We start from the raw sequence: 24,841 nt of genomic DNA on the forward strand, positions 1-24,841 counted from the left end.
GCTCATTTTATAATTCTGAAATGTTTTCAGTCATGTGCTTTTCAGGCATAATTTAGGTGAATATATTTAGCTTCTCACAAGTTCTAGTGTCCGAAGTTTGTGTTTCGATACGAAATGTGAAAGACTCCAAAGCTCTGAGATGGTTAGTTTAAGTGGAGACCGAGGAAGCGGGGTAAGATATTTTTTTCCACATCAGCAGTCGTTATTCTTAAATACTCCGGTGTTGATCACCTGAAAGTAACGAGTGTTTCATATGTATTCTACAGCTTCCATTTGTGCTTTCGTTCATTTTAGTTTTATATGAAAAATAGAGAGCTAAATGTATTTCTTGGGTGGTGAGGAAGATACGCACGCTAACATTGTCGCAATCAAATACATTTCCACTCATTTGATCATGATGGTTTAGCTTGTCACACGTTAGGTGAAGTACATGAATCAATTTCACTAGCATAAATTATTGGTAGAGAATAAGAAACAGACTAGACATATGTAAAGCTATCTCACTGGTGAACAAACAACAGCGAGCAGATACTAAAGTTTTTGCGTGCTAACTAGTTGTTTAAATCTTTTTCACTTTCGTTCATCCGTCCCTCGCTCGATTACAAGTAAAGCAATTCTTGGTTCTCACCCACGTGACCCCTAACTTGACAACCGTTGCTATCCGCCATGATTGTGTCCCTCAGGTGTAAACAAAAAGTAGCATGAGAGAGAGTGAATGCAAGAAAGTGTCACGGTTCTTTGTATTATTGGCATTTGTGGAAGCAAAAGTGGTCAAGATAGCATTGGTTTTTATTCTGTACCTGCTATTATCACTAATCAAGGCGAAGAGTTCGAAGAGTTAACCCGAGAGAGGAGAAATCTTTGGATTTCCGCGATAGGTCGTGCTGACCTGAAAACAAAGAATGTTTGGCAGAACGAGCGTGTTTGTAGTCGTCACTTCATTTCTGGCAGGTCTGCAGCAAACTGGGACAGGTTCAATGAAGATTGGATTCCAACACGTCATTTAACCAAGAAAGAGTACAACAAAGAAGATGTGGGGGCTGCTGCTCAGAGGAGTGAGCGAGCGAAGGCCCGAAGGAAGAGTGCGATCAAGCAGCAAGAACAAGAGGCAGCCAAGAAGAGAAAATTTATCGATGGAAGCAGAGAGCATATAATTGACGTAGACTTTACCACTCCACCAAGCATGTCAACTTTAGAGAGCGAAAAAAAGAGCGAAGCAATTATGCTAGATGAGCCTTGTGTGAGTGACGAACAAAGTGTAACAGACACTGCTTCCCTCGTGTCAGCTGCGATAACAGTGAATGTCGAAACACAAACAGAAGAACAGAGTGAAACGAGCACCACTTCTTGCGTGTCAGCGGTGACAAAACTGGATGCTGAAACACAAACTGAAGAATTTGACTACCTTCTGAATGCTAGGCAAAGTGGGTGCAAGGCACCAGATAAAGAATTTTTTCATATGGACAAAAAAGTTTGATTTTACACCGGACTGCCTTCTTGGGAAATACTCATGGTGGTGTTTGAGCATGTTGCCAAGTACATTACCCGCCGCACACAATCCCTGAAAAGATTTCAGGAATTTATCATGGTGCTCATCAAGCTGCGGCTAAACGTTCCCTTTCAAGACCTAGCTTACCGGTTTGTGGTTTCAGTATCCACAGTTTCAAGTATCTTTTCATCGTGGATGATGGTGATGGATGCCCGACTGTCTCCCCTGGTTTTTTGGCCAGACAGGGAAAGACTATGGAGGACAATGCCTATGTCTTTTCAGTATGCCGTTGGTAAGCAGGTCACAGTAATAATTGACTGCTTTGAGGTGTTTATTGATGGGCCAACAAACTCACTTGCCAGGGCACAGACTTTTTCTAATTATAAGCACCATAACACAGTAAAAATTCTTATTGGAATTACTCCACAAGGAACTGTTTGTTTTGTGTCTGAGGCTTGGGGTGGCCGCACCTCTGACAAGTGCTTGACTGAGAATTGTGGGTCTTTAGAAAACCTACTTCCTGGTGACATGGTCATGGCTGATCGGGGATTTACTATTTGTGATAGCATTGGGCTGAAACAAGCCAAGTTAGTAATCCCAGCATTTACTAAGGGAAAGTCACAGTTAGATCCTGTAGATGTGGAGCGAACAAGGGGCATTGGAAATGTGAGAATATATGTGGAGAGAGTTATTGGTTTGTTGAAGCGAAAGTACACCATTCTAGAAGGAACACTGCCTACAGATTTTCTCTATTCCAACCGCAGAGGAACTCCAGATACAAAGATCCCCATGATAGACCAAATTGTAAGGGTTTGTTCTGCCCTTGTTAATTTGTGCCCTCCAATAATTCCTTTTGATTAATCATTTCAGTGGCAAGCTCTTTGAAACACCTGTTTTCTATACTTAGCGTATTATTCTTCAACAAGAAAAGGGTATTTATAGCTCATTAGACGATGATAAAGTTTTTGAAATTTGAGAGCTGCTTGTTTGCAGGGAAAGCTGGAATTCAGTTTTTCAAAGCCCTGCAACATGATAATTCATTGTTACATGCACATCACAATAAAACAGACAGTTCATATTAACAAAGGGAATAATCAGTAAATACATGTATGTATTGTCTTTTGACTTTTAACTAATCTTTGCAGTCAGGAGCCCATCAATGTCTCTCAACCAAAACTACTAGACTGAAATGAAGAGACCTTTGTTTGGAACATTTAGTATTTTAAAATAATGACCAAAATAAACAAATATTGTTGACCTGAACTTTTCACCTGGTGAGACCCATTTAATCCTTGTTGAGTAGTAATTCCTAGAAATTATGTGATGTTCACATACATTAGCCCTGAAGTAAAATGTGTGGTTACAGAAAATATCCATACCTCCAACATGGAAGGCTTTACCTTTTTTAACCTTCTCTCTCTCCCTCCCTGAAATTCCCAATTAAGTTTCATACTTTGACTTATAAATTTTAGATTTTGTAAAACCCTCCCCCTTTGAATTTCCATTGACCTTCCATAGGGTGAGCGTGGACATTTTCTGGAGCCACACAATATTAATTTGGGAAACTTATAAAAACTTATAGTTTTATTGTTATACCAAAGAAAAATATCTCACTCCTCCTTAATTAAACAGAATTGGTAAGACTCAAAAACATGGAAACATGCTCATTTTTTCTGTCTTAAAACATGCAACTAAATGTGAATGCATTCCTTGAATGTCAAATGTCACATGGCTTGGATTTATTCCCAAAGCAAGGCATGTGGTAAAGGCAATGGCAAAAACGCCACAGTCCCTTCCATTTGTTTGCTGTTGCACAGAAACAAACTGTAGACTAGCCAGTGTCCCACCGAGTGAGTCATTTGTCTGGTCTTCTACTTCTTGGGAAATGGCATCATGGTAGAGGCTGTCATAGAGATTTACATGGCCAGGCAAACATCCAATCGAGCTTACACAAACCCAGTGATTACTTCCGGTATGCAGAATTTGCACAAGTTCCCCAGAAACAACATCAAAGTTATGTGCTGGGCCTAGAGTGGGCCTCTGCAATCCTTCGATTACTGAATTTTCTTTCTGTAGCAGCAATTGAGCCTGTTGTATTATATCACCAGTAAGCCAACCAGTTGGGCTAAGAATTGTTTGATAATCGCCTTCATCTTGTAGGCTGTAAACTGCTGTCTTGTATAAAAGCTTGTCTCTAAGACGAAATGTCCATGCAAATCAGTCGCTTCTATTTGGGGCAAACACAAAATTGGACAAGGCCGTAGGCTGAGTCCAATTTGGCTGTCAGAGAAATTTTTTTAATCCAATTGTTTTTCCGAAATTGGACAAGCACATAGTCCTCTTACGTATTAATTATAATTATAGCCAGTCAGTTGTAATTGAGCATTGCTCACTCAAGCTATTATTATTTAATTTTTTAAAAATTTTCAATTAAGCTGCTCTAAAATTCAAGAGGAATTAATTGTTTGTTTGTTTTTTCACAGGGTTACTTTTTCAACCGAGAGGACAGTGCCAGTCCAGTGATACCTTCTCAAGCCCAGGAGGAAGCCTTAGCTAATGATACAGCTTCTCTGGGTCTTCTACCAGAAACAAAGTTTCATCCAATTCGAACAGCATGGATTGCTATTCTGCAATTGATCCTCTTTGTGAGTACATGCATAAATTAAGACCTAAGGAAGTAATGGTCAGTGTAAGAACACTATAAGTTGGATGTTGACCAAGTTCTTCATTTGCCTTTTTTGGACTGAGAAAAACTCAGTTTAGGTCAGTCAACAAAGGATTAATATTTTGTTGATTGTGATAAATAATTCTCATAAAATTTCCCTCTTTTACACGACTGTTTCTTAAGACTTGTCTTCAGTTGATTGAAGAAAAGATGGTTACAAATGAAAAGTAAGCCCTCAATGAAAAGAGTGCATGTAAAATAAAATTGATACAGCCAAATGCTTGAGAGAAACTACAACTGCTAAATTTCCACTGGAATAAGATGTTTGGATTTACTGTTAATGCCGCACGGAATAAACAACAAGTTGTCTGTATTCTGATTGGTTCTGTTTTGTATGGCATGGTATCATAGCCTGTAAAACTTGGTAACTTATCACCCTCTAGAATTTTCAGTAAACACTAATGCAGATTTAAAGCTTCTATATAAATAATTACAATTTTTTCCAATTTTTTTTTTCCAGATTTCATTTGAATCCCTTCAATTTATTTTACCTAACAAAAAACTCATGGGTGAGTCCTTGTCACTTGGTGGTACAGATCCTCCATTCAGCTTCCTCATCTTACTCCATGTGGGGTTGTGGGTGATTATATTTATCTGTGACAGAGTTTTACAATTTCAACATCATCAATCCCAAGCTAAAGGTTACCTGGAGTTCTTTAGAGAAACAAAGGAGTTACGAAGAATTCCACACTCAGTGTTATCACTAGGTATGGTTACATTTTTCCAATACCTTCAGCAGAAAAAAAATTTTGTCATTGGTTTCAAATGACTCCAACCCCTTTCAACTCAAACCTGTGCAATTTCCCTTGAAGGCTTGATATATCCAGAGGCAAATGCACTGTTCATTTTTCTTCTAGGAAATGCTGTTCTGTTGGTTTTGTATGCAGTTATTGGTCATGATTCAAAGGAATCTGACAGAGGTGGCCTAGCACTGTACAATATATTGCAGATTACTTTCACTATTGAGTTTATTATTTCTGTACCTGGGATTCTGTGGTACATAGGTAAGCTGCACAATTAATTCCATTGAACATTTTAAAACTAGTCTCCCTTTGTTCTGAAAGCATAGTCTTGAACAAATGATAATTCATTTCCATGAAGGCTACTCTGTCTTTCTGGAAGTGTCTGGAAAAGCTATTTTAAAGATAGTTTTTACGTCTTTCACCCCCAAGATCTCATAAGTAACTATCCTTGCTATTCGCGAGACTATTTGTATGATGCTGTTTGATCAATTAATAAAAGTTATAATTATTTACTTGTACATATGTGTACTAAATTAAATGTATCAATACTTTTCTCTCCCAAATTCTGATAGCAATTATTTTAGTTATAATTGTAGGCTACTCCCAAGAATTTGTTTCTATATGAATGCATTGTCCCTCAGTTTGATAACTTTTCCAAATTCTCTGTACCTGTCGTATTGACATCCTGTTAAAATGCTGCAGTAAAGAATATTGTGTTCTGTTCACTATGGGAGTGAAAGTGCTTACCGTTACTTGTTTTCTATGTCATTGTTTTTATATTTTGTTGTTTTAGTTAAAGTTTTTAAGTTTAATGCAAGGCAACCACTCCCAGATGCAGAGGACTCAGACTTTTTTAACGTTTACACAAACAATGGGGTATCTTCCCTTTCCACAACAGGATACAGGTGAGTATGGAATTGTCATCCCTCCAGAACTTCAGTAGCTCTACAAGTCGCACAATTTAGAAACTTCTGTTGTGGATTGCATGTATCAAATGATTCTTCCTTGGGCTTGAAGGTCAACTGGTTACATGTTACCTAATGTATACTCAGCTATGATTGGCTGGTATTCAACTTCTGTGTTTGGTGCAATTTGTAGAAATATTCCCTCAGTGATTGGCTGTTGGACAACACTCCTGGTGTTGTGTTTAATATTTATTTGTCCTTGACTGGACTTTGGTGCCAGTTTGCAGTGCAGGCCCCAGTTGTTCAAAGGATGGATAACACTATACACTGGATAAATCGCTATCCGGTGGATAGCACAGTACGTTTTGGTAACACTTATCCACTGGATAGTGGTTTATCCGTTGGATAGTGTTATCTGCCCTTTGAACAACTGGGGCCAGGTGTCTTATTAGGACAAGCATGCTATTGTTTATGCTTGATTAAAGTGCATATGACACAAAATTTTTTTCTCTTGTTTCTTGCAGTTGGATATCTATAGAAAATGTTTCGAAGCCTTAAAAGTGCTGGAAAAATCTAAAAAGCATTGTTTTTGCTTTCAAAATACATGCAATTTGCCTTCAAATTTTTCCCGGTCATCGCGCAGCCAAAATCGCACGTGACGTCACATTGTGTACCCAGATTCTTTGAAGTCAATGGAATTTTCAGAAGAGTTGGACTCAAAGGAATCGTTAGAATCACTGGACATCTTTGCCTTTCAATGCACTATCTATCTACTACGAAGTACTGCAGAATCCTCTTAGCAACAACAGACCTTCGTGGCAAAGGTACACAATATGACGTCACGAATAACTTCGACGGTGATAAACTAGGTACCAGTCTCCGGGACAAATTTGAAGGCAAATTGCACGTATTTTGAAAGCAAAAAAAATGCTTTTTACATTTTTCCAGCACTTTTAAAGCTTCGAAACGTTTTCCGTAGATATCCAACTACAAGAAACAAGAGAAAAAAATTTCGTGTCATATGCACTTTAAGAGTTAGAATGGACAGAAGTTTCTATTGCCCTTCCCTTCCCCTCCCCTCCTTCTCTCCTTCCTTTTGACAGTCCCTCACCCCCTAGGTGCACTGAAGTCTTTTTCAGTTTGGAATGACTCGTATATTTCTACTCAAATTATTTGATTATTCACTCTCAATAGTCCTTTTTACAGTTGTGGGCTTGGTGGCCAAGCCTTTGAACAGGAGTGAGGCTAAGGGTGACCCTGTTCTGATAGAGACCTGTATCTAGTTAGCATGATAACAAAGAAATTTGCATTTGAAAAGCAGCAACATCTCTATCATAACAAGGTCATCCTTAGCCTCACTCGTGTTCAAAGGCTTGGCCACCAAGCCCACAACTGTAAAAAGGACTATTCCTAAGCGTGAGGGATAGTGTGGACTTTCACCTTTCACGCGCTAAAAATCTCGATCTCATGATCTATCTTACAGATATCCGAGACACACGTGTTGAATTCATGTAATTATAAGTGAGTTCATGTTTTTAGTGACCAGGCATAGAAGTCTTTTGGATTCTGTCCTAGTGATAGTTATGGCTGATGCATAAATTTAACTACCTTATACATTGAACACCCTCTTAGAGACAATGATTACTTGGATGAAGTCTTGGAGAAACAAGCGGACATGATCCGATATTTGCAGCAACACAACACCAACTTGGGCAAACGACTGATGAAACTAACTGCACAACAAGGCCGAGGAAGCTTGGAGGCCTGATCCTGTTTGTATTCGGCTTACATGAAGTTCCAAGGTCCCTGCGCTAGGTCAATAGTCCTTTTTACAGTTGTGGGCTTGGTGGCCAAGCCTTTGAACGGGACTGAGGTTAAGGGTGACCCTGTTGGGATAGAGACCTGTATCTAGGTAACATGATAACAAAGAAATTTGCATTTGAAAAGCAGCAACATCTCTATCATAACAAGGTCACCCTTAGCCTCACTCCTGTTCAAAGGCTTGGCCACCAAGCCCACAACTGTGAAAAGGACAATTCTGAATGCTACTGTGAGCCGTCACGTGACCCCTTCCTAGACTTTGTTCGGATTGAAAGAGAACGCCTGGGGGACGGCTAATTTGTATTTATACGTGAGTGTTACAAGGAATGGATAAGATACAAGATAGGTCTTTCCTCTCAGATCTCGAAAAGTTTTTCAAACGACCAAGTCGTCTGTTAAATTGGTAGACCAAAATCGTTAATACTCGAAACCCGTTTGTCATACTAAACGTTCTACAAAATGTAGGAAGAATCAAACCTAATTAGCAAAATAATTTACCCCTTTAAAAGTCATGACCATCTTTTTTGAGTTTCTCTTCTTAAGATTCAAACATTTATTGAGTGGTTTTTTAATTCCTCTAATATATTGTTGAAACAGGTTTGTAAAAAAAAGAAGTACTGCTATGGTTTCAAATGCTAGAATACATTATTTTGTATTTATTAATGAGGAATTGGGAAAATAAAGAGTAAGGCTGAGTGGTTTCAATGTACTTGAGTTTCGTTTGTGTTCCTATTGCCAGTGTCACATTCTCCACTTTTAGAAGAACACTTTTTGAGGATTGAAAAAGTTAATAGACTATATTTATCCATGTATTCATATTACCTTTCCTACAGTTTTCGGACTCAATAATTTATTATTTGTCTTTGATGTTCGTTTACACCCAATGAGTGAAATTTGAACAAGGTTACCGTACTAAAGATATGGAGCCATGTATTGGTTAAATATGGCTATATTTCTACACTATTTTTTATTATGCACCTGATGTTTGCTGAAAATAGAAACCATCATTGCTTTTAAAAAACGTACATTCTTTTCGAAAGGTAGTTTAAAATACGTCAATTTATATAAGGAACCTCTCATTATGAGAATCTTGATATACAAAAGTGCATGGAAATCCTTACTAACGTAAAGATATCAATCTTGGCGATTCTAACGCCACTGTATTTCACAAAGAATTGTAGGTCATGTAAAACCGAAACGTTGACTACATCAATCGGACCTTATATGGATTTAAGTTCGCGCTATAGCTGTTCGGAAAAACGTTTCATTACAGTATAAAACAAAGAAAAACGATTATAATGTTACGCTACACATAATCAAGAACTAGCGCTATCTGAGCACTTTGAGGTAGCTTTGCGTTCACTTCAAGTTCTTTTTATCCCTTCCCCCGCTGTGATGCTAAAAGAACTCTGGTCCTCTTTTCATTCGGTGGGGAAGGGGGCGATTGTCAACCACAGAATTAATCGGTTACACTATGACGTAACTTTCTGGTCATAATTCTCAATGGAATTACATACCTGTCAGAGCAAAGCCTTTGCAAATGGAAAATTATATAGGTTTTTTATGGAGCAGCCACTGTGCTTAGCAGCTTTTCCGAATGGCCTTTCCTTTAAAGCGTCGTTAGGCAAACAATGAATCAAAAAGTTTCGAGCGAATTCCCTGAAGTAATTTTTGTAAGGAAGGTGTGGCAGACAAAACGGAGAGTTAAAGTGGCAATCTTGGGGGAGGAAAGATTAAATAAAAATGTCGATTTCGATGCTCGTTTGAAATGCCTCGGAAAATTTGTTTAAAAAATGGGTGTGGTCCTTCACTGCTGTCATCTTTGCGTTTGGCTTTCTATGGCGCTCAATTCTAGTTCTTTCTCCAGCTGAAGTTCTAGGAAAGAAGTGAAAAGAGAAGTGACTAAATCGGAATAAAGTCAGTCGGCTAGTGAGTCGATCAGTCTTTCAGTCATTCAGTTAGTCAATCAATCAGTCAGACAGTCATCCGGTTAGTCAGTCGGTCAAAGAGGAAGTCGATCATTCAGTTACTCAGTCAATCAATCAGTCAGCTAGTCAATCAATCAGTCAGTTAGTCAATCAATCAGTCAGCTAGTCAATCAATCAGTCAGTTAGTCAATCCATCAGTCAGCTAGTCAATCAATCAGTCAGTTAGTCAATCAATCAGTCAGCTAGTCAATCAATCAGTCAGTTAGTCAATCAATCAGTCAGCTAGTCAATCAATCAGTCAGCTAGTCAATCAATCAGTCAGCTAGTCAATCAATCAGTCAGTTCGTCAATCAATAAGTCAGTTAGTCAATCAATCAGTCAGCTACTCAATCAATCAGTCAGTTAGTCAATCAATCAGTCAGTTAGTCAATCAATCAGTCAGCTAGTCAATCAATCAGTCAGTTAGTCAATCAATCAGTCAGTTAGTCAATCAATCAGTCAGCTAGTCAATCAATCAGTCAGTTAGTCAATCAATCAGTCAGCTAGTCAATCAATCAGTCAGTTAGTCAATCAATCAGTCAGCTAGTCAATCAATCAGTCAGTTAGTCAATCAATCACTCAGTTAGTCAATCAATCAGTCAGTTAGTCAATCAATCAGTCAGCTAGTCAATCAATCAGTCAGTTAGTCAATCAATCAGTCAGTTAGTCAATCAATCAGTCAGTTAGTCAATCAATCAGTCAGCTAGTCAATCAATCAGTCAGTTAGTCAATCAATCAGTCAGTTAGTCAATCAATCAGTCAGCTAGTCAATCAATCAGTCAGTTAGTCAATCAATCAGTCAGTTAGTCAATCAATCAGTCAGCTAGTCAATCAATCAGTCAGCTAGTCAATCAATCAGTCAGTTAGTCAATCAATCAGTCAGTTAGTCAATCAATCAGTCAGACAGTCATCCGGTTAGTCAGTCGGTCAAAGAGGAAGTCGATCATTCAGTTAGTCAATCAATCAGTCAGCTAGTCAATCAATCAGTCAGCTAGTCAATCAATCAGTCAGCTAGTCAATCAATCAGTCAGCTAGTCAATCAATCAGTCAGTTCGTCAATCAATAAGTCAGTTAGTCAATCAATCAGTCAGCTACTCAATCAATCAGTCAGTTAGTCAATCAATCAGTCAGTTAGTCAATCAATCAGTCAGCTAGTCAATCAATCAGTCAGTTAGTCAATCAATCAGTCAGTTAGTCAATCAATCAGTCAGCTAGTCAATCAATCAGTCAGTTAGTCAATCAATCAGTCAGCTAGTCAATCAATCAGTCAGTTAGTCAATCAATCAGTCAGCTAGTCAATCAATCAGTCAGTTAGTCAATCAATCACTCAGTTAGTCAATCAATCAGTCAGTTAGTCAATCAATCAGTCAGCTAGTCAATCAATCAGTCAGTTAGTCAATCAATCAGTCAGTTAGTCAATCAATCAGTCAGTTAGTCAATCAATCAGTCAGCTAGTCAATCAATCAGTCAGTTAGTCAATCAATCAGTCAGTTAGTCAATCAATCAGTCAGCTAGTCAATCAATCAGTCAGTTAGTCAATCAATCAGTCAGTTAGTCAATCAATCAGTCAGCTAGTCAATCAATCAGTCAGCTAGTCAATCAATCAGTCAGTTAGTCAATCAATCAGTCAGTTAGTCAATCAATCAGTCAGACAGTCATCCGGTTAGTCAGTCGGTCAAAGAGGAAGTCGATCATTCAGTTAGTCAATCAATCAGTCAGCTAGTCAATCAATCAGTCAGCTAGTCAATCAATCAGTCAGTTAGTCAATCAATCAGTCAGTTAGTCAATCAATCAGTCAGTTAGTCAATCAATCAGTCAGTTAGTCAATCAATCAGTCAGCTAGTCAATCAATCAGTCAGTTAGTCAATCAATCAGTCAGTTAGTCAATCAATCAGTCAGTTAGTCAATCAATCAGTCAGTTAGTCAATCAATCAGTCAGTTAGTCAATCAATCAGTCAGCTAGTCAATCAATCAGTCAGCTAGTCAATCAATCAGTCAGCTAGTCAATCAATCAGTCAGCTAGTCAATCAATCAGTCAGCTAGTCAATCAATCAGTCAGCTAGTCAATCAATCAGTCAGCTAGTCAATCAATCAGTCAGCTAGTCAATCAATCAGTCAGCTAGTCAATCAATCAGTCAGCTAGTCAATCAATCAGTCAGCTAGTCAATCAATCAGTCAGCTAGTCAATCAATCAGTCAGCTAGTCAATCAATCAGTCAGCTAGTCAATCAATCAGTCAGCTAGTCAATCAATCAGTCAGCTAGTCAATCAATCAGTCAGCTAGTCAATCAATCAGTCAGCTAGTCAATCAATCAGTCAGCTAGTCAATCAATCAGTCAGCTAGTCAATCAATCAGTCAGCTAGTCAATCAATCAGTCAGCTAGTCAATCAATCAGTCAGCTAGTCAATCAATCAGTCAGCTAGTCAATCAATCAGTCAGTTAGTCAATCAATCAGTCAGTTAGTCAATCAATCAGTCAGTTAGTCAATCAATCAGTCAGTTAGTCAATCAGTCAGTCAGTTAGTCAATCAGTCAGTCAGTTAGTCAAACAGTCAGTCAGTTAGTCAATCAGTCAGTCAGTTAGTCAATCAGTCAGTCAGTTAGTCAAGCAATCAGTCAGTTAGTCAAGCAATCAGTCAGTTAGTCAATCAATCAGTCAGTTAGTCAATCAATCAGTCAGTTAGTCAATCAATCAGTCAGTTAGTCAATCAATCAGTCAGTTAGTCAATCAGTCAGTCAGTTAGTCAATCAGTCAGTCAGTTAGTCAATCAATCAGTCAGTTAGTCAATCAATCAGTCAGTTAGTCAATCAATCAGTCAGCTAGTCAATCAATCAGTCAGCTAGTCAATCAATCAGTCAGCTAGTCAATCAATCAGTCAGTTAGTCAATCAATCAGTCAGCTAGTCAATCAATCAGTCAGTTAGTCAATCAATCAGTCAGTTAGTCAATCAATCAGTCAGTTAGTCAATCAATCAGTCAGCTAGTCAATCAATCAGTCAGCTAGTCAATCAATCAGTCAGCTAGTCAATCAATCAGTCAGTTAGTCAATCAATCAGTCAGCTAGTCAATCAATCAGTCAGTTAGTCAATCAATCAGTCAGTTAGTCAATCAATCAGTCAGACAGTCATCCGGTTAGTCAGTCGGTCAAAGAGGAAGTCGATCATTCAGTTAGTCAATCAATCAGTCAGCTAGTCAATCAATCAGTCAGCTAGTCAATCAATCAGTCAGTTAGTCAATCAATCAGTCAGTTAGTCAATCAATCAGTCAGTTAGTCAATCAATCAGTCAGCTAGTCAATCAATCAGTCAGCTAGTCAATCAATCAGTCAGTTAGTCAATCAATCAGTCAGTTAGTCAATCAATCAGTCAGTTAGTCAATCAATCAGTCAGTTAGTCAATCAATCAGTCAGTTAGTCAATCAATCAGTCAGTTAGTCAATCAATCAGTCAGCTAGTCAATCAATCAGTCAGTTAGTCAATCAATCAGTCAGCTAGTCAATCAATCAGTCAGCTAGTCAATCAATCAGTCAGCTAGTCAATCAATCAGTCAGCTAGTCAATCAATCAGTCAGCTAGTCAATCAATCAGTCAGCTAGTCAATCAATCAGTCAGCTAGTCAATCAATCAGTCAGCTAGTCAATCAATCAGTCAGCTAGTCAATCAATCAGTCAGCTAGTCAATCAATCAGTCAGCTAGTCAATCAATCAGTCAGCTAGTCAATCAATCAGTCAGCTAGTCAATCAATCAGTCAGCTAGTCAATCAATCAGTCAGCTAGTCAATCAATCAGTCAGCTAGTCAATCAATCAGTCAGCTAGTCAATCAATCAGTCAGCTAGTCAATCAATCAGTCAGCTAGTCAATCAATCAGTCAGCTAGTCAATCAATCAGTCAGCTAGTCAATCAATCAGTCAGTTAGTCAATCAATCAGTCAGTTAGTCAATCAATCAGTCAGTTAGTCAATCAATCAGTCAGTTAGTCAATCAGTCAGTCAGTTAGTCAATCAGTCAGTCAGTTAGTCAAACAGTCAGTCAGTTAGTCAAACAGTCAGTCAGTTAGTCAATCAGTCAGTCAGTTAGTCAATCAGTCAGTCAGTTAGTCAATCAGTCAGTCAGTTAGTCAAGCAATCAGTCAGTTAGTCAATCAATCAGTCAGTTAGTCAATCAATCAGTCAGTTAGTCAATCAATCACTCAGTTAGTCAATCAATCAGTCAGTTAGTCAATCAATCAGTCAGTTAGTCAATCAGTCAGTCAGTTAGTCAATCAATCAGTCAGTTAGTCAATCAATCAGTCAGTTAGTCAATCAATCAGTCAGTTAGTCAATCAATCAGTCAGCTAGTCAATCAATCAGTTAGCTAGTCAATCAATCAGTCAGCTAGTCAATCAATCAGTCAGTTAGTCAATCAATCAGTCAGCTAGTCAATCAATCAGTCAGTTAGTCAATCAATCAGTCAGACAGTCATCTGGTTAGTCAGTCGGTCAAAGAGGAAGTCGATCATTCAGTTACTCAGTCAATCAGTCAGTCAGTTGATCAATGAGCTGGGCAATAAGTGATTAAGGGCCCCGGCGCACAAGTCAAATGTTTCATCATTTTGGGAAAACATCTGTCATCAGTTCCTTGAGACAAGTGCACCCGGTGATTTTTTTTTCCCTACCAAATTTTATCAAGCTTTACCAATCTTCAAAGGCGCCGTCGTCCTCCCTCTCAGCAAGACAAATATTTGTCAGGCAGAAATCTGACAGATTTTTCAATTTACAAGCCACGATTTGAGGCAAAACGTCAATCAAGAAATTTTATATCCCGTTTTTAATGCATGTTCCAAGTTCTGTTCATTCATGTGATTGACACTTAGTAGTCAACAAATAAAAAATATTTTTTCTGTTTTTCAGATTGACAAATTTAGAATTGACAAATTTAGAATTTGATGGAGATGAATTTTTTCGAGACTTTTGGTGAAGCCAAACAAATTTCGTCAGCCCAGCACCCAGGTCCTAAGTAACTCAGCCAGACTATTCAAATTTTGTTCCGGTATCATGAAGCACTAAGTTGAAGTTAATCACTTACGTTCTAAAACAAGAAGAATGCGCCAGCATCGAAGAATAACTATCATATGAAGGTACTTGGGGTAAGGATTCCCTACTTCACTGGAAAAAAAAAAATGTATGAAAATCAGATAAGTGTAACATCAATACAACCTTTCGAGCAAAATGCACATGAAAGCAACAAATGTACACAATTTAAAAGCCTTCCGTGCTAAGTTTGAGTCGTCATTTTCACAAATAGATTCCATGTTGCATATGTCTATTTAGTTATCAGATGACATCAAAATGTGGTAAGAAAAAAAAGTGGCACACGAGGAACAGCTCAGTGTATCACTGATCTGCTAGCGCTGTTTAGATTTTGACGTCTTTTATCATCTATTACTGAACGGATGGTTGGACTTTTTCGGGTAAACTAGCTCGAGCACTGACGCGCTAACGGGAGGCACCAGGACTCTGACAGGGACTTTTGATCACTCTCTGAGTCCTGGGGCGGATCCAGGGGTGGTTCGGGTGGTTCGGTCGAACCCCCTAAATTTTCCCTCAGAACACTGGAAATCGTGTTTCCGAAGACCTAATTTTCAAAATCTCGGACACCTCCGGAGGGGGACAATTCTCCCAACCCCCCTTGACTAAATCCTGGATCCGCTCCTGGAGTCTCTGTCACACTCTCTTTTTCTGCCCTAAGTACACGCTCTAAATATCCTGTCGGTAGGCATGTTTGGGCTTACGGGACAGCTGACATTGGCAGAGTACACATATTTTAAGAACCTTACCAAAACAATTTCACGAGACATTCGAAATGAATAATAAAGTACTTAAAAAAAAAAACCAACCAATCTTCGATAACTAAAACCCTAAACTAAAGCTCCCGCTGGGGACTCTCAATGAGCAAGGTCAAGGACAAACCCAAACACGATTAGCGATGACGATTATCGTCTGCGGAGAGTAAGGCCCTATTGACAGAGTTAAAGGACATTCAAAAGATAAAAATAAATGTGTGGTCTTGAGCACATGACAAACAAAGGCTCAAAAGACTCCAACAACGATTTCAAGCCCTAAAACAATTCTCAAATACTTATTCAGCCCAATCCTAATTTTAGTTGTTTCCAAACACTTCTAATTTTACTAGTTCAAAACAAGACGTACAGCAACATGGAATTTATTTGCTTTATATGATAAAAGAGCAAAATGCTGTTTATGGTGACGTCATAAATTATACCGCAGATTTACCTTAAGCAATTGCTTGTAATTAATTCTACCAGAAAGTAGAAATACACCAGTGCAGCGTCAAACATCTGCGTAAAACAATATAAATATTATCTGGATTGTACGCGTAAAAAAATGAAACGAAAACCAAACAGTGTACTCCCCGCATTGCGTTATATATATCTCCTGAAGGTAGTATCCTTCTGGCTGCAAAAACATCAGTTCTGAATAGCTTGCCGTCAAGTTTGCGCTGTGCCTGGTTAATATATATTTCTTACTAGCTGAGGTCGAGGTCGCTAATTTAAGTTACGGACTGAGTTTTTTCCGATCGGTTTATGTACTAAGTGCGAAGCGCGCGGGCGAGCGGGAAAAACTTGGTCCGTCACTAACCGTACGAACCGAGAAAACGAGGTGAGTATTTTGAGTATATGTCTGGGTTCAAATAGAGGGGAAGGATTTTATTCCAATCAAAATTTTGAATTTAGCGGGCCGTACCGTGAAAGAAAGCCCGTTAAATTTACCAATCATAACGCACGTACGAGAGATAACCTGCAATAGAGGAGCTGTTGATTACCTCCATCTTGCCTTGAAACAGTTCTTTTTTGAGAACAGCCATTCTTGTAAGACACTAGAAAGAACAACAGAAGATGCTGATGAAACATTCCTTAGCCCCGATTGACTCAAGACGAACACTACCTTACAGATCCCCTGATAGGACAGTTCCGAGTTTAAGAGTTTTTTGAGAGGACATGTTTTGTACAAGTCTTCTCCTAGTTAAAGCGAAATTAAGCTTCAAGCCTCAGGCCACCCGCCACACCTATATCTCACGAAAAAAACACTTCCTCCTCTCCTCGTCTGATGTTGCAATACCAAGGACAAGACCACATTGTAAGCAAGGCACGCGGAGTATTGATATGGGCGGCTGTGGGGCGGAGGGCTGGGGGCGAGAGGTTTAGGTTATCCGGTTAATTGTAACGAAAAAATGTTGTACGAATGATGTAAACATCTCTCAAATTTTGCTTGGGATTGTGGGGGTGTTTTCTTTCTCTTCTTGATAATTCGAAGTAGAACTATTTTGTAAATAATCCGTGAAAAAAAGATATACGTGCATGCAGATACTTACAGGAGCTATACATGTCGATGGAAATCATGACAGTTGTCGTAAGTGATGCATATTCCCCTTAACCCCTATTCCCTCAGAGTGACTAACTTCTAATTTCTCCTTACAGTTTAAAGGCTGAATCAAACATTAAGGTCATGAGAATAAAGCAAATGATCACCGGTTCAAGAATTAAGCTCTTGATTGTCAAACAAATTCTCCTTATCGGATTCATAGCAAATGTTGAGACAACAGTGTGGAGAATGTGAACACTGATGTTACGCTGTAAGAAGTTAACGAAATAGACACTGGTACTAAAGAGGACCGTTTGGATAATTGAAACCTTACCTCGAGAACAAATAAGAACATTATCACCAAATTGATGTAAAGAAAACCATTAAAAATGAACTCGATTCCGTTATCTGAAAGATAAAAGCCATGATTTTAGGACATCTTTGACACATAAACGTGAAATGCCATCAGTTTAAGAAAAGTTTAATGATGTGTCTTCAGTATTAAATGGCACCTATGCTTAGCGATTGGCTTACTCAGTAATCTTAATAACACTGAGAGAAGCAGGGTGGTTTAATAATTCGGTATTGGACTGGTTCTGCTTTTTATTAGGACGCTCAAAGACTGGTGTAGGAATGCCACGCCACTCTACCACCCAATAAAATGTGGACGAATACTAATTGCATTTGACCGCTTGCTTTCCAACGCTCAGGTGGTTTTCAAGTATTCCCTTGGAGTTATAGTTGCCAACTTGATATGTTTACCTTAGGCTTATTTATTTGGTTTTAAAATGAATAATGTAAAAAGGCCATCTTAGAGAGTTTACAAAGGTGACGTTTTGAGTGTTAGCCCTTCGTCACAGCAAAAGAAACTCTCTTCGATGGCCAATTTACGTCGTCAACTCAATTGACAAAACCAAATTATCCTGTAATACCCTCCACCGACGCAGCACCTCTGTTTCTTTAGAAAAATACCCCCTTTATTTAACAAATGGTAAACACCACAGCGTACACTATTGAGTTATGGATGCACGCGGGAGGTTGCTAAGCACGAAAGAAGCGTAAGAGTCGCTCGAGGCGATAGCCGAGAGCGACTCTAGCTTCTTGAGTGCTTAGCAAACCTCCCAAGTGCATCCATAACTCAATAGTGTACGGTGTGGTGTTTACCATTTGTTTTATAACATAACATTAACACACTGTAGCTAAAGAGTTCCCGTTTATTTAACAAATCTTACGTGACCAGAAAAAACAAGCGCGCGCGGAAAAAGAGTCTTTGCATTTGCTCACGTCAGCAGCGTACACCCATGGGCAAATGGGGGACGCTAAATTGACCAATCAGAGCGCGCGCTTTACTTTGGTTATGTTATAATCATGTTTGCTGTGATTTCCCTTTACCTTCCTATCGTCCCTAGCTGAACAACCGCATGCTATTCCCGGGGGGGTACTCGATATATTCCTGGGCGGGAAGGTGCGGCGCGGCCCCTCAGACCATGACCCTGTTTAAGACAAAACTCGCTGATTTTCCTACCCTTTTTTAAGACAGAATTCCGATTTTTGATACCCTGTTTAAGACATTTAATGTGCCTGGTATCAATGCCAAAATCAACGGAATTCAATATTAATTAAAATTACAGCTTGTAAAAATTTTGCTGTTTATCTTCCAAGAAAAGAGACCCTGTTTAAGACAAAATTGATAAATCAATACCCTGATTAAGACAGAAAATGATAAATTTGATACCCTGTTTAAGACAAAAATCTTAAAAAAAAAACATACCCTGGCTGGCCGCACGCCCCATGCCCTTATAAGGGAGTACCCCCCCGATGCTATTTAAACCATTTTATCTCTTCATACCGCCACACATATCTGTTGAGCCTTACCATCAATCACATCAAAGTCAGCAAGAATATTGACAATCACTAGGAAACAGTCCACCAGAGTTACCATGACAACTGTGAAGTTAGCGTGGCGATGAGTTATAATCGCTTTCAGATTATGCTGCCCCATTTCATCCGTAAACCGCTCCTGTTGATAGGAAGAATGTTTTGAAAATTGCGAATTCAATTAATCCCAGACTGAACATGCAACGCTGGCAAAAATTTGGCTTAGCCCCGAAGCTTCGATTTTTTACCCCTTGCGTAAAAACCGATTGACACAATAGTGACACCGTAGGTTTTGTACCAGCAGAAGAACCGCCCTAAGCTTCTAGAGGCCTCCTTTTTAGCAGTAAGCGACCTTTTTTTGGAGACTTAAAACTTATGTAGTCAGTGTTGATATTCAGAGCATGCTATACATGTACCATTTAACGACATCGTTTCTTCTGACGAGTGTTTGAAAGCTAGCGAGTGTCGTGCGTCGCGACTTCTTTTATTTCATAAGTCATATCATAGTGTACTGACCTTCCACTTGTTCTTTATTTCCTCTTTACAAATAACCCAAATTTTTGCTAAGAACTGCAACAAAAAACGAGTTGGAAAATAGTTTGAACAGGTCACGTGATTCAAAACGTCTAACAAAATTATCGTTTTGTTTATGAGAATGTAGAATTTCCCTCAATTCGCAATTTTAATTTGGACGCTGGAGATCATCGAGCAGAGGCCTATTTTGGTTGTTTAAATCACATCAGAAACTTTAATTTTATACTGTCTTCCCAAGGTACGTGAAAATTCCCTCTCCACTGAAAGCCAAAAAGCGTCTGAGGTTTCTCGTAAGTTTTAAGCTAAGCTAAGCTATAGGCAAATGGGAGTATTTCACCGGCTTAAACTCGCTGATGATCATTCGTGTTCAGAATAGGAAAGAGGTTATGTAGGAATGAAGTTTACAACACAATGACCCAGTCGAGGGCTAACCCAGACCCCTCTACCCGCAATCTAGGCCACAAGCCCAATAACCACCACTTCCTCAATAACCTGGCCTATACCCGGCCGTGTATTACGAGGTTTAAGTCCCATAAAGTTCTTACCTGGAATATAAAAAGGATGAATACACAGACACCTCCAGAGTACTTAGTGGTACTTTTGTCTGTTAAAAGGAAAAATACTGCTTAATATGGGGAGTAGGGAGTGGTGTTGACAGGACAAAACAAGAATATAAAAACATACTTGAACCGTGAAGTGGAAGGAAATAACGAAGAGAAAAACAGATCAACTAACAATGGCCAGTGGATCAATACGCGTCTTAACAAGATGGCAGCGCAGCCCAATTCTTTGAATGAGAGAATGATACCGAAAAGTCATTAGCTTTCTTTTTATATTACCATTAGTTTTTGCGTCGTTTGCTTTCGCATCATCTGTCGGCGCACTGTTTTCCAGGTTAGTCTGCTGACCGGCCTGCGGACTCGCTTGGTAATTAGAAACCGCCGCCTCGATCTTCTGATCAACTTTGTTCCAAAAGGAGGCCACCAACTTATCGACGTATTCCGTTGAAAACAGTTCACTGTCCTCCTCTGGAGAGTAGGCTCGGGCACTCGCGGAAGTTTCAGTTTCTCCACTTGGGAGTACCCGTAGAGAATGTGTTGTGTCACTTGTGACTGGCTTTGGAGATTCATTTGAATCTCCTGGAATGTGGGTTTTGTTCCAAGCTTCTTTTGAGAAATCGCTCTTGATTTTATTCTTGTCGCGATGTTTCTCTGGCGATATCTCCCTATTGAATATGGAAAAACGGTTAAAAGACAAAGTTCACTTGGTCTCTAAATCAACAATAAGATTGCACGTTATTTAATCATCTGCTGATCCCATACTGAGTTGACAGAGCACAATATGAAGGACTCGATCAAATGAGTAATATCTCTGATAAATCTTAACTCCTTTTTAGCATGCAGCGCAAACCTGTATCATGCAGCAGTCACCTGTTTGCAATCTTTTTGTCGTATATTTTGACTGACACCAATTTGGTGGATTATATATATTCTAACCAACGCTACCTCTAAATAAAAGCCTACCACCCGACAGATTAGCTCCCGTGTTAAATCTAAACTAACACATGGGTTTAGGTCACGGCCCATGCAAAAGAAATCGTGGTATTTTTTTCCCCTTAAGTTGACGCCGTGATCGGAGATAAAAAAACCAACGAACGTTTTTGTTTCAATCGACTCACTAAAAAAAACTTAAAAATCGGTAATTGATGTTGGAAACTGTACTTTACGTTAATTATTCTCTATTCGATTGACATTTATAAGCCATTTCGTTTATTTATACATAACTAAGCAAACATGTATGCAGCACGCGTTTTATCGTCCCATATATGGCGCTGTTCCACGTGCTTACAACGGGACGTGGAGTGTGTTTCCTTCTAATTAATAAGCAGAGAGTTGTGAGTAGGAGTCAGCTGAAGGGTAGTAGCAAAATTATTGAATCAAACGAATAAATCGTGAGTTTATAAGGAAGCGTGGTACAGCTTTTTCACGTTTTCGACATTGGAAGCTCACGAAGCTCGCTCTTCCAGCGAGAATGAAGTTTTTTCCGAAACCTTAACTCTTTAACCCCTAAGAGTAGCCAACTTCTAATTTGTCCTTACAATATAACCCATGAATCACACATTAGGGCCACGAGAATAAAGAAAATGATCACCAAGTTGAACTAAAGAAGCTCTCGATTGTTAAACAAATTCTCCTCGTCAATACCATAGGAAATGTAAAGACAACGGTGCAGAGAATCTAAATTCTAGTTTTAGGGTGTAAATGGTTGGGCGAAGATGGAGTTTTACTGAAGAAGCTCCATTTTAAACCGCAATGTTGACTCTTCAAAAACGATGAAATCGGCTTCGATTTGAGCGAGTTTTTTCGTAGTGTATACTCCGTTCCTTTACACAACTCGGAGTTTTCAATCAGTAAGCATGTTTTAAGACAGATGTATAAAAGCAACGAGAAACAAACGGCCCTGAATAGAACCAGTCGAGCAATTTGATTATTTTCCTCTCACGGAGTAATTAATCCAGCATAAATATTTGATAGATTAATATTCTAAGTCAAGTGGTTCTCACCTTCTATCGCCAGACTCCCGCCTGGTAGATCGGCAATCTTCGTCGCTTCCATCGCTAGTGTCCTCTGTCTCCGTGTTTGCGCTAGCTAGTCTACAATCAACGATAACTTTTTTTTAGTTTCGTCAGGGGAGGTGAAGCGTGAAATCTTGGAGAAATGCGTCAAATTAATAATCACAGGTCCTACGATTTAAGGAAAATTACCTGTCGTAGTGTCGATCGGTGTGAGAGGTAAAAGACATCTGCGCCAATAATCCTCTCCAACGAGTGGTACATTCTTAAAATGCCCAAGCCCTTATTAGGCCGAGTGTCTGAGAAACAACTGCTTATCTCACTGGCCTTGGATTTTCGGATTCGCCAAATTTTTTCGAACTTCGATTAGACTGTGTGGAGACTCCGTATCTCTGACCCGTTCGAAGGGAAAAAAAACACGCGGGTGCCCTATTGACGGCAATTTTTAGCTCCGTGACAACATCGTGTGTAGATTTAAATGGCCCAATCCAGGCTTTGTATTTAATTTGCAATTTTACTTTCTAGTGATGGATACCGGATTGCCAGGGATATGGGGCTACTCGTTGTCAGTAATGTGGACCGAAGTTGTATTCAATCTCCTACAAAAATCGTTTCATCAATTTACTGAAAGTCGTTTTCACGTAAACTTAAAGTTTGGTGAAAAGGAAAAACCAAATGATCAATTATGCCCAGAAAAGAATTCGATCTAATTACGCTGTTCTGGTTACCAATCATAGACAAACAAGACTCTGAGATATCACCATGTTTCTAAATGTGCGTATTTTTCAAACAAAGAACACGAGCGCCTTTCCCATGGGGCTGGGCATGAAGGCTTTTAATAGCCCATTTCCGAATTACCCTTGGCCTCATTTTCAAAACGAGGCCTGGTGCACCACCATTCTTGTGAAAATGAGTTTAATTTGCATGTGAACGAAAACTTATTATCTTCTGAAAGGATGAGCACCAGGACTCGTTTTGAAAATGAGGCCAAGGGTAATTCGGAAATGGGCTATTGCAGTCAGTTTCGCCTTGTAATCAATCTATTAGCCATGACAACAATCTAGAGCTAGCGCCCAGTGCCTTCTAAAGGAGACTAAAGGCTTACGTTTAGTTCTTCAACACTGTTTTTGTTATTTTCTTCTGCATGCATCAAAAGAAAGAGGAACAATTCTTCAAGCCATACCTTTGCAAAGTAAAATTGTCCAAACTTAATTCCTCCGAGTCAGAAGAGGCAGTATACTGGTCTACAGATTCCATTCGTCAAGTCTTCTTTTACGTAGGAATTGCTTGATAATCCACGCCGGCCATTCCTCTTAAACTTTGCGATGTTGTGTTTCATGGTCGTCACCTGAAAAGTTGATGCTAACGAAAATAGTTTATGAAATATGACACATCTCTCAGAAGTTTAAAATTATTAATATGCTCGACACTGATTTGCTTCCTCCACCTCCAATCCTCAAGAGAAACTCGGATCTCCAGCCCTTCAAGTGAAGATTTGTACGATGATCATAAAGGAGAACCGTTGAAAGAGCTGAAACTCTCTCCTTCCTTCCTTCCTTCCTTCCTTTCCCCTTAAAAGCCACTCTGCGTCATCGTTTACTCTCTGGCTTCAATTCATTTTTCAATCAACAAAATAATTTCCAACTTGTAAGTGCTGGTGCGTTAAATAGCGTGTTTTGGTTGTGGCCATGTTAAGAAATTGTGAAGTTGTTCAGTGAAGGGTGAAATGTCCTTGTTCTCCCTGTCACAGTTTTGTCGACGGGTGGTTCAATTAACCCCAGTGAAAGGACACATCGATAAGACAACGAAGCAAAATTGGTACACCTGCTGCAACCGGTAATTCTGACAAAAGCAAACCACTAATACAATAAGTTTCACCCAAATAATAATTATGCACGATATTCTGTTCAATGAAAAATAAATGATTATGAGGCTTCGCATTCTTGTTCGGAATTAAAGCAGAGTTTGTCAATTTAGTGGCGATAAGTTCTCCCATGTCGCAAATTTTGGATGCCTTCTCATTTCAGATCAAAATTAAGTAATAAATCATTCATTAAAAGAAAAAATTCTGATTCATGGAGATATAAAAAATATTATTCTAACATCGGACAAGCTACGTATTTCTTTAAAACCCACGAGTGAAAATTGACAAAAGAAATAGGAAAAAACACTAAAGGTATCATGATTTCAAGTTCTTTCCTGGAGACAGATTTTTGTAATAAAAGCATTTCCTAACTGATGAAAAGCATTTCCTAACTGATGTTTAGAACACCGATCACACACGGCTGGTTTTCGGTGGTTGAGAACACTTCTATCGATCATGCAAAACGGGCTAAGGATCTTTGGAAATTCTTTTAAGGATCTTTGGAAAGTCTTGAAATAATTACGTATCGTTTAACCTGTCCAATCTTGTTGCCTTAGAAGTTAAAGTAGTTTAGCCTGTTGGTTGGTGGTGGTAGGGAAATTACTTTTCAGTATCCTTCCTACCTTCAGCGAATCCTTAATCAAAACGAGTATCAACCCTCCGTAGAAAACCAAATTCTTTTAAGCTGCTATTTGTGTTTGCTGCAGAATAATCCGTTCTTAACGTTCTGTTTGTACGTTCGATTTCTCCACACATTGTCTCTGGCGTTTACAAATGGGAGAATGGGAACCAACGGTTTCAAAACATGACCGACCTTTCGTTCCGCCCTCTCGTCAAATGACAGGTACAAAAGTGTGTAAATAGAGAAAATTTTCTATTAAGTGTTCAAAGAAATCCGGTGTGACCAACGGGCGTGCTTCTCACGTACTTCCTCCCTCATTATTCTAAAATAATTCTGACCCCTGCTAACCAATCAGATATAAAATATA

At 39.0% G+C, this 24,841-nt stretch overlaps 2 protein-coding genes across 7 annotated transcripts; one reads left to right on the forward strand and one right to left on the reverse strand.

The window, feature by feature from the left end:
* Positions 1-14: 14 nt before the first annotated feature.
* Positions 15-8,392, forward strand: LOC111330594 (transmembrane protein 192). 2 transcript variants are annotated; one of them, XM_088728524.1, is made up of 7 exons: positions 15-172; positions 3,973-4,134; positions 4,675-4,921; positions 5,072-5,218; positions 5,751-5,862; positions 7,495-7,677; positions 7,894-8,392. In XM_088728524.1, exons 1-6 carry the CDS (start codon positions 140-142, stop codon positions 7,628-7,630), a joined length of 837 nt encoding a protein of 278 aa, XP_088584650.1. In that variant the 5' UTR covers positions 15-139; the 3' UTR covers positions 7,631-7,677; positions 7,894-8,392. The 2 variants fall into 2 exon arrangements, with proteins under 2 accessions (XP_088584650.1, XP_022791206.2); XM_022935471.2 differs by having other exon boundaries at positions 7,495-8,392.
* Positions 7,864-24,694, reverse strand: LOC111330593 (uncharacterized). 5 transcript variants are annotated; one of them, XM_022935469.2, is made up of 12 exons: positions 24,476-24,694; positions 23,172-23,336; positions 21,980-22,069; positions 20,256-20,641; positions 19,962-20,020; positions 19,399-19,452; positions 18,880-19,024; positions 17,339-17,412; positions 16,466-16,519; positions 15,916-15,980; positions 14,708-14,787; positions 7,864-9,558 (listed from the first exon to the last, which is right to left on the reverse strand). In XM_022935469.2, the coding sequence occupies exons 2-12, from the start codon at positions 23,243-23,245 to the stop codon at positions 9,500-9,502; spliced, it is 1,140 nt and encodes a 379-aa protein (XP_022791204.2). In that variant the 5' UTR covers positions 23,246-23,336; positions 24,476-24,694; the 3' UTR covers positions 7,864-9,499. The 5 variants fall into 5 exon arrangements, with proteins under 5 accessions (XP_022791204.2, XP_022791203.2, XP_088584645.1 ...); XM_022935468.2 differs by having other exon boundaries at positions 23,172-23,350; XM_088728519.1 differs by lacking the exon at positions 24,476-24,694 and adding an exon at positions 23,436-24,458 and having other exon boundaries at positions 23,172-23,350.
* Between the last annotated feature and the right edge of the window lie 147 nt (positions 24,695-24,841).

Source organism: Stylophora pistillata, chromosome 7 (assembly GCF_964205215.1).
Source record: "Stylophora pistillata chromosome 7, jaStyPist1.2, whole genome shotgun sequence".
NCBI classification, from domain to species: Eukaryota; Metazoa; Cnidaria; class Anthozoa; order Scleractinia; family Pocilloporidae; genus Stylophora; species Stylophora pistillata.

Coding starts and splice junctions, on each gene's coding strand:
- LOC111330594 (XM_022935471.2), top strand. CDS start 140: ATGGTTAGTTTAAGTGGAGACCGAGGAAGCGGG. Junction 173..3,972: donor GTGGAGACCGAGGAAGCGGG/GTAAGATATTTT, acceptor GTTTTTTCACAG/GGTTACTTTTTCAACCGAGA. Junction 4,922..5,071: donor ACACTCAGTGTTATCACTAG/GTATGGTTACAT, acceptor TTTTTCTTCTAG/GAAATGCTGTTCTGTTGGTT.
- LOC111330593 (XM_022935469.2), bottom strand. CDS start 23,245: ATGGAATCTGTAGACCAGTATACTGCCTCTTCTGACTCGGAGGAATTA. Junction 19,025..19,398: donor AAATAAAGAACAAGTGGAAG/GTCAGTACACTA, acceptor TCCTATCAACAG/GAGCGGTTTACGGATGAAAT. Junction 16,520..17,338: donor TGTTCTTATTTGTTCTCGAG/GTAAGGTTTCAA, acceptor TGTTCTTTCTAG/TGTCTTACAAGAATGGCTGT.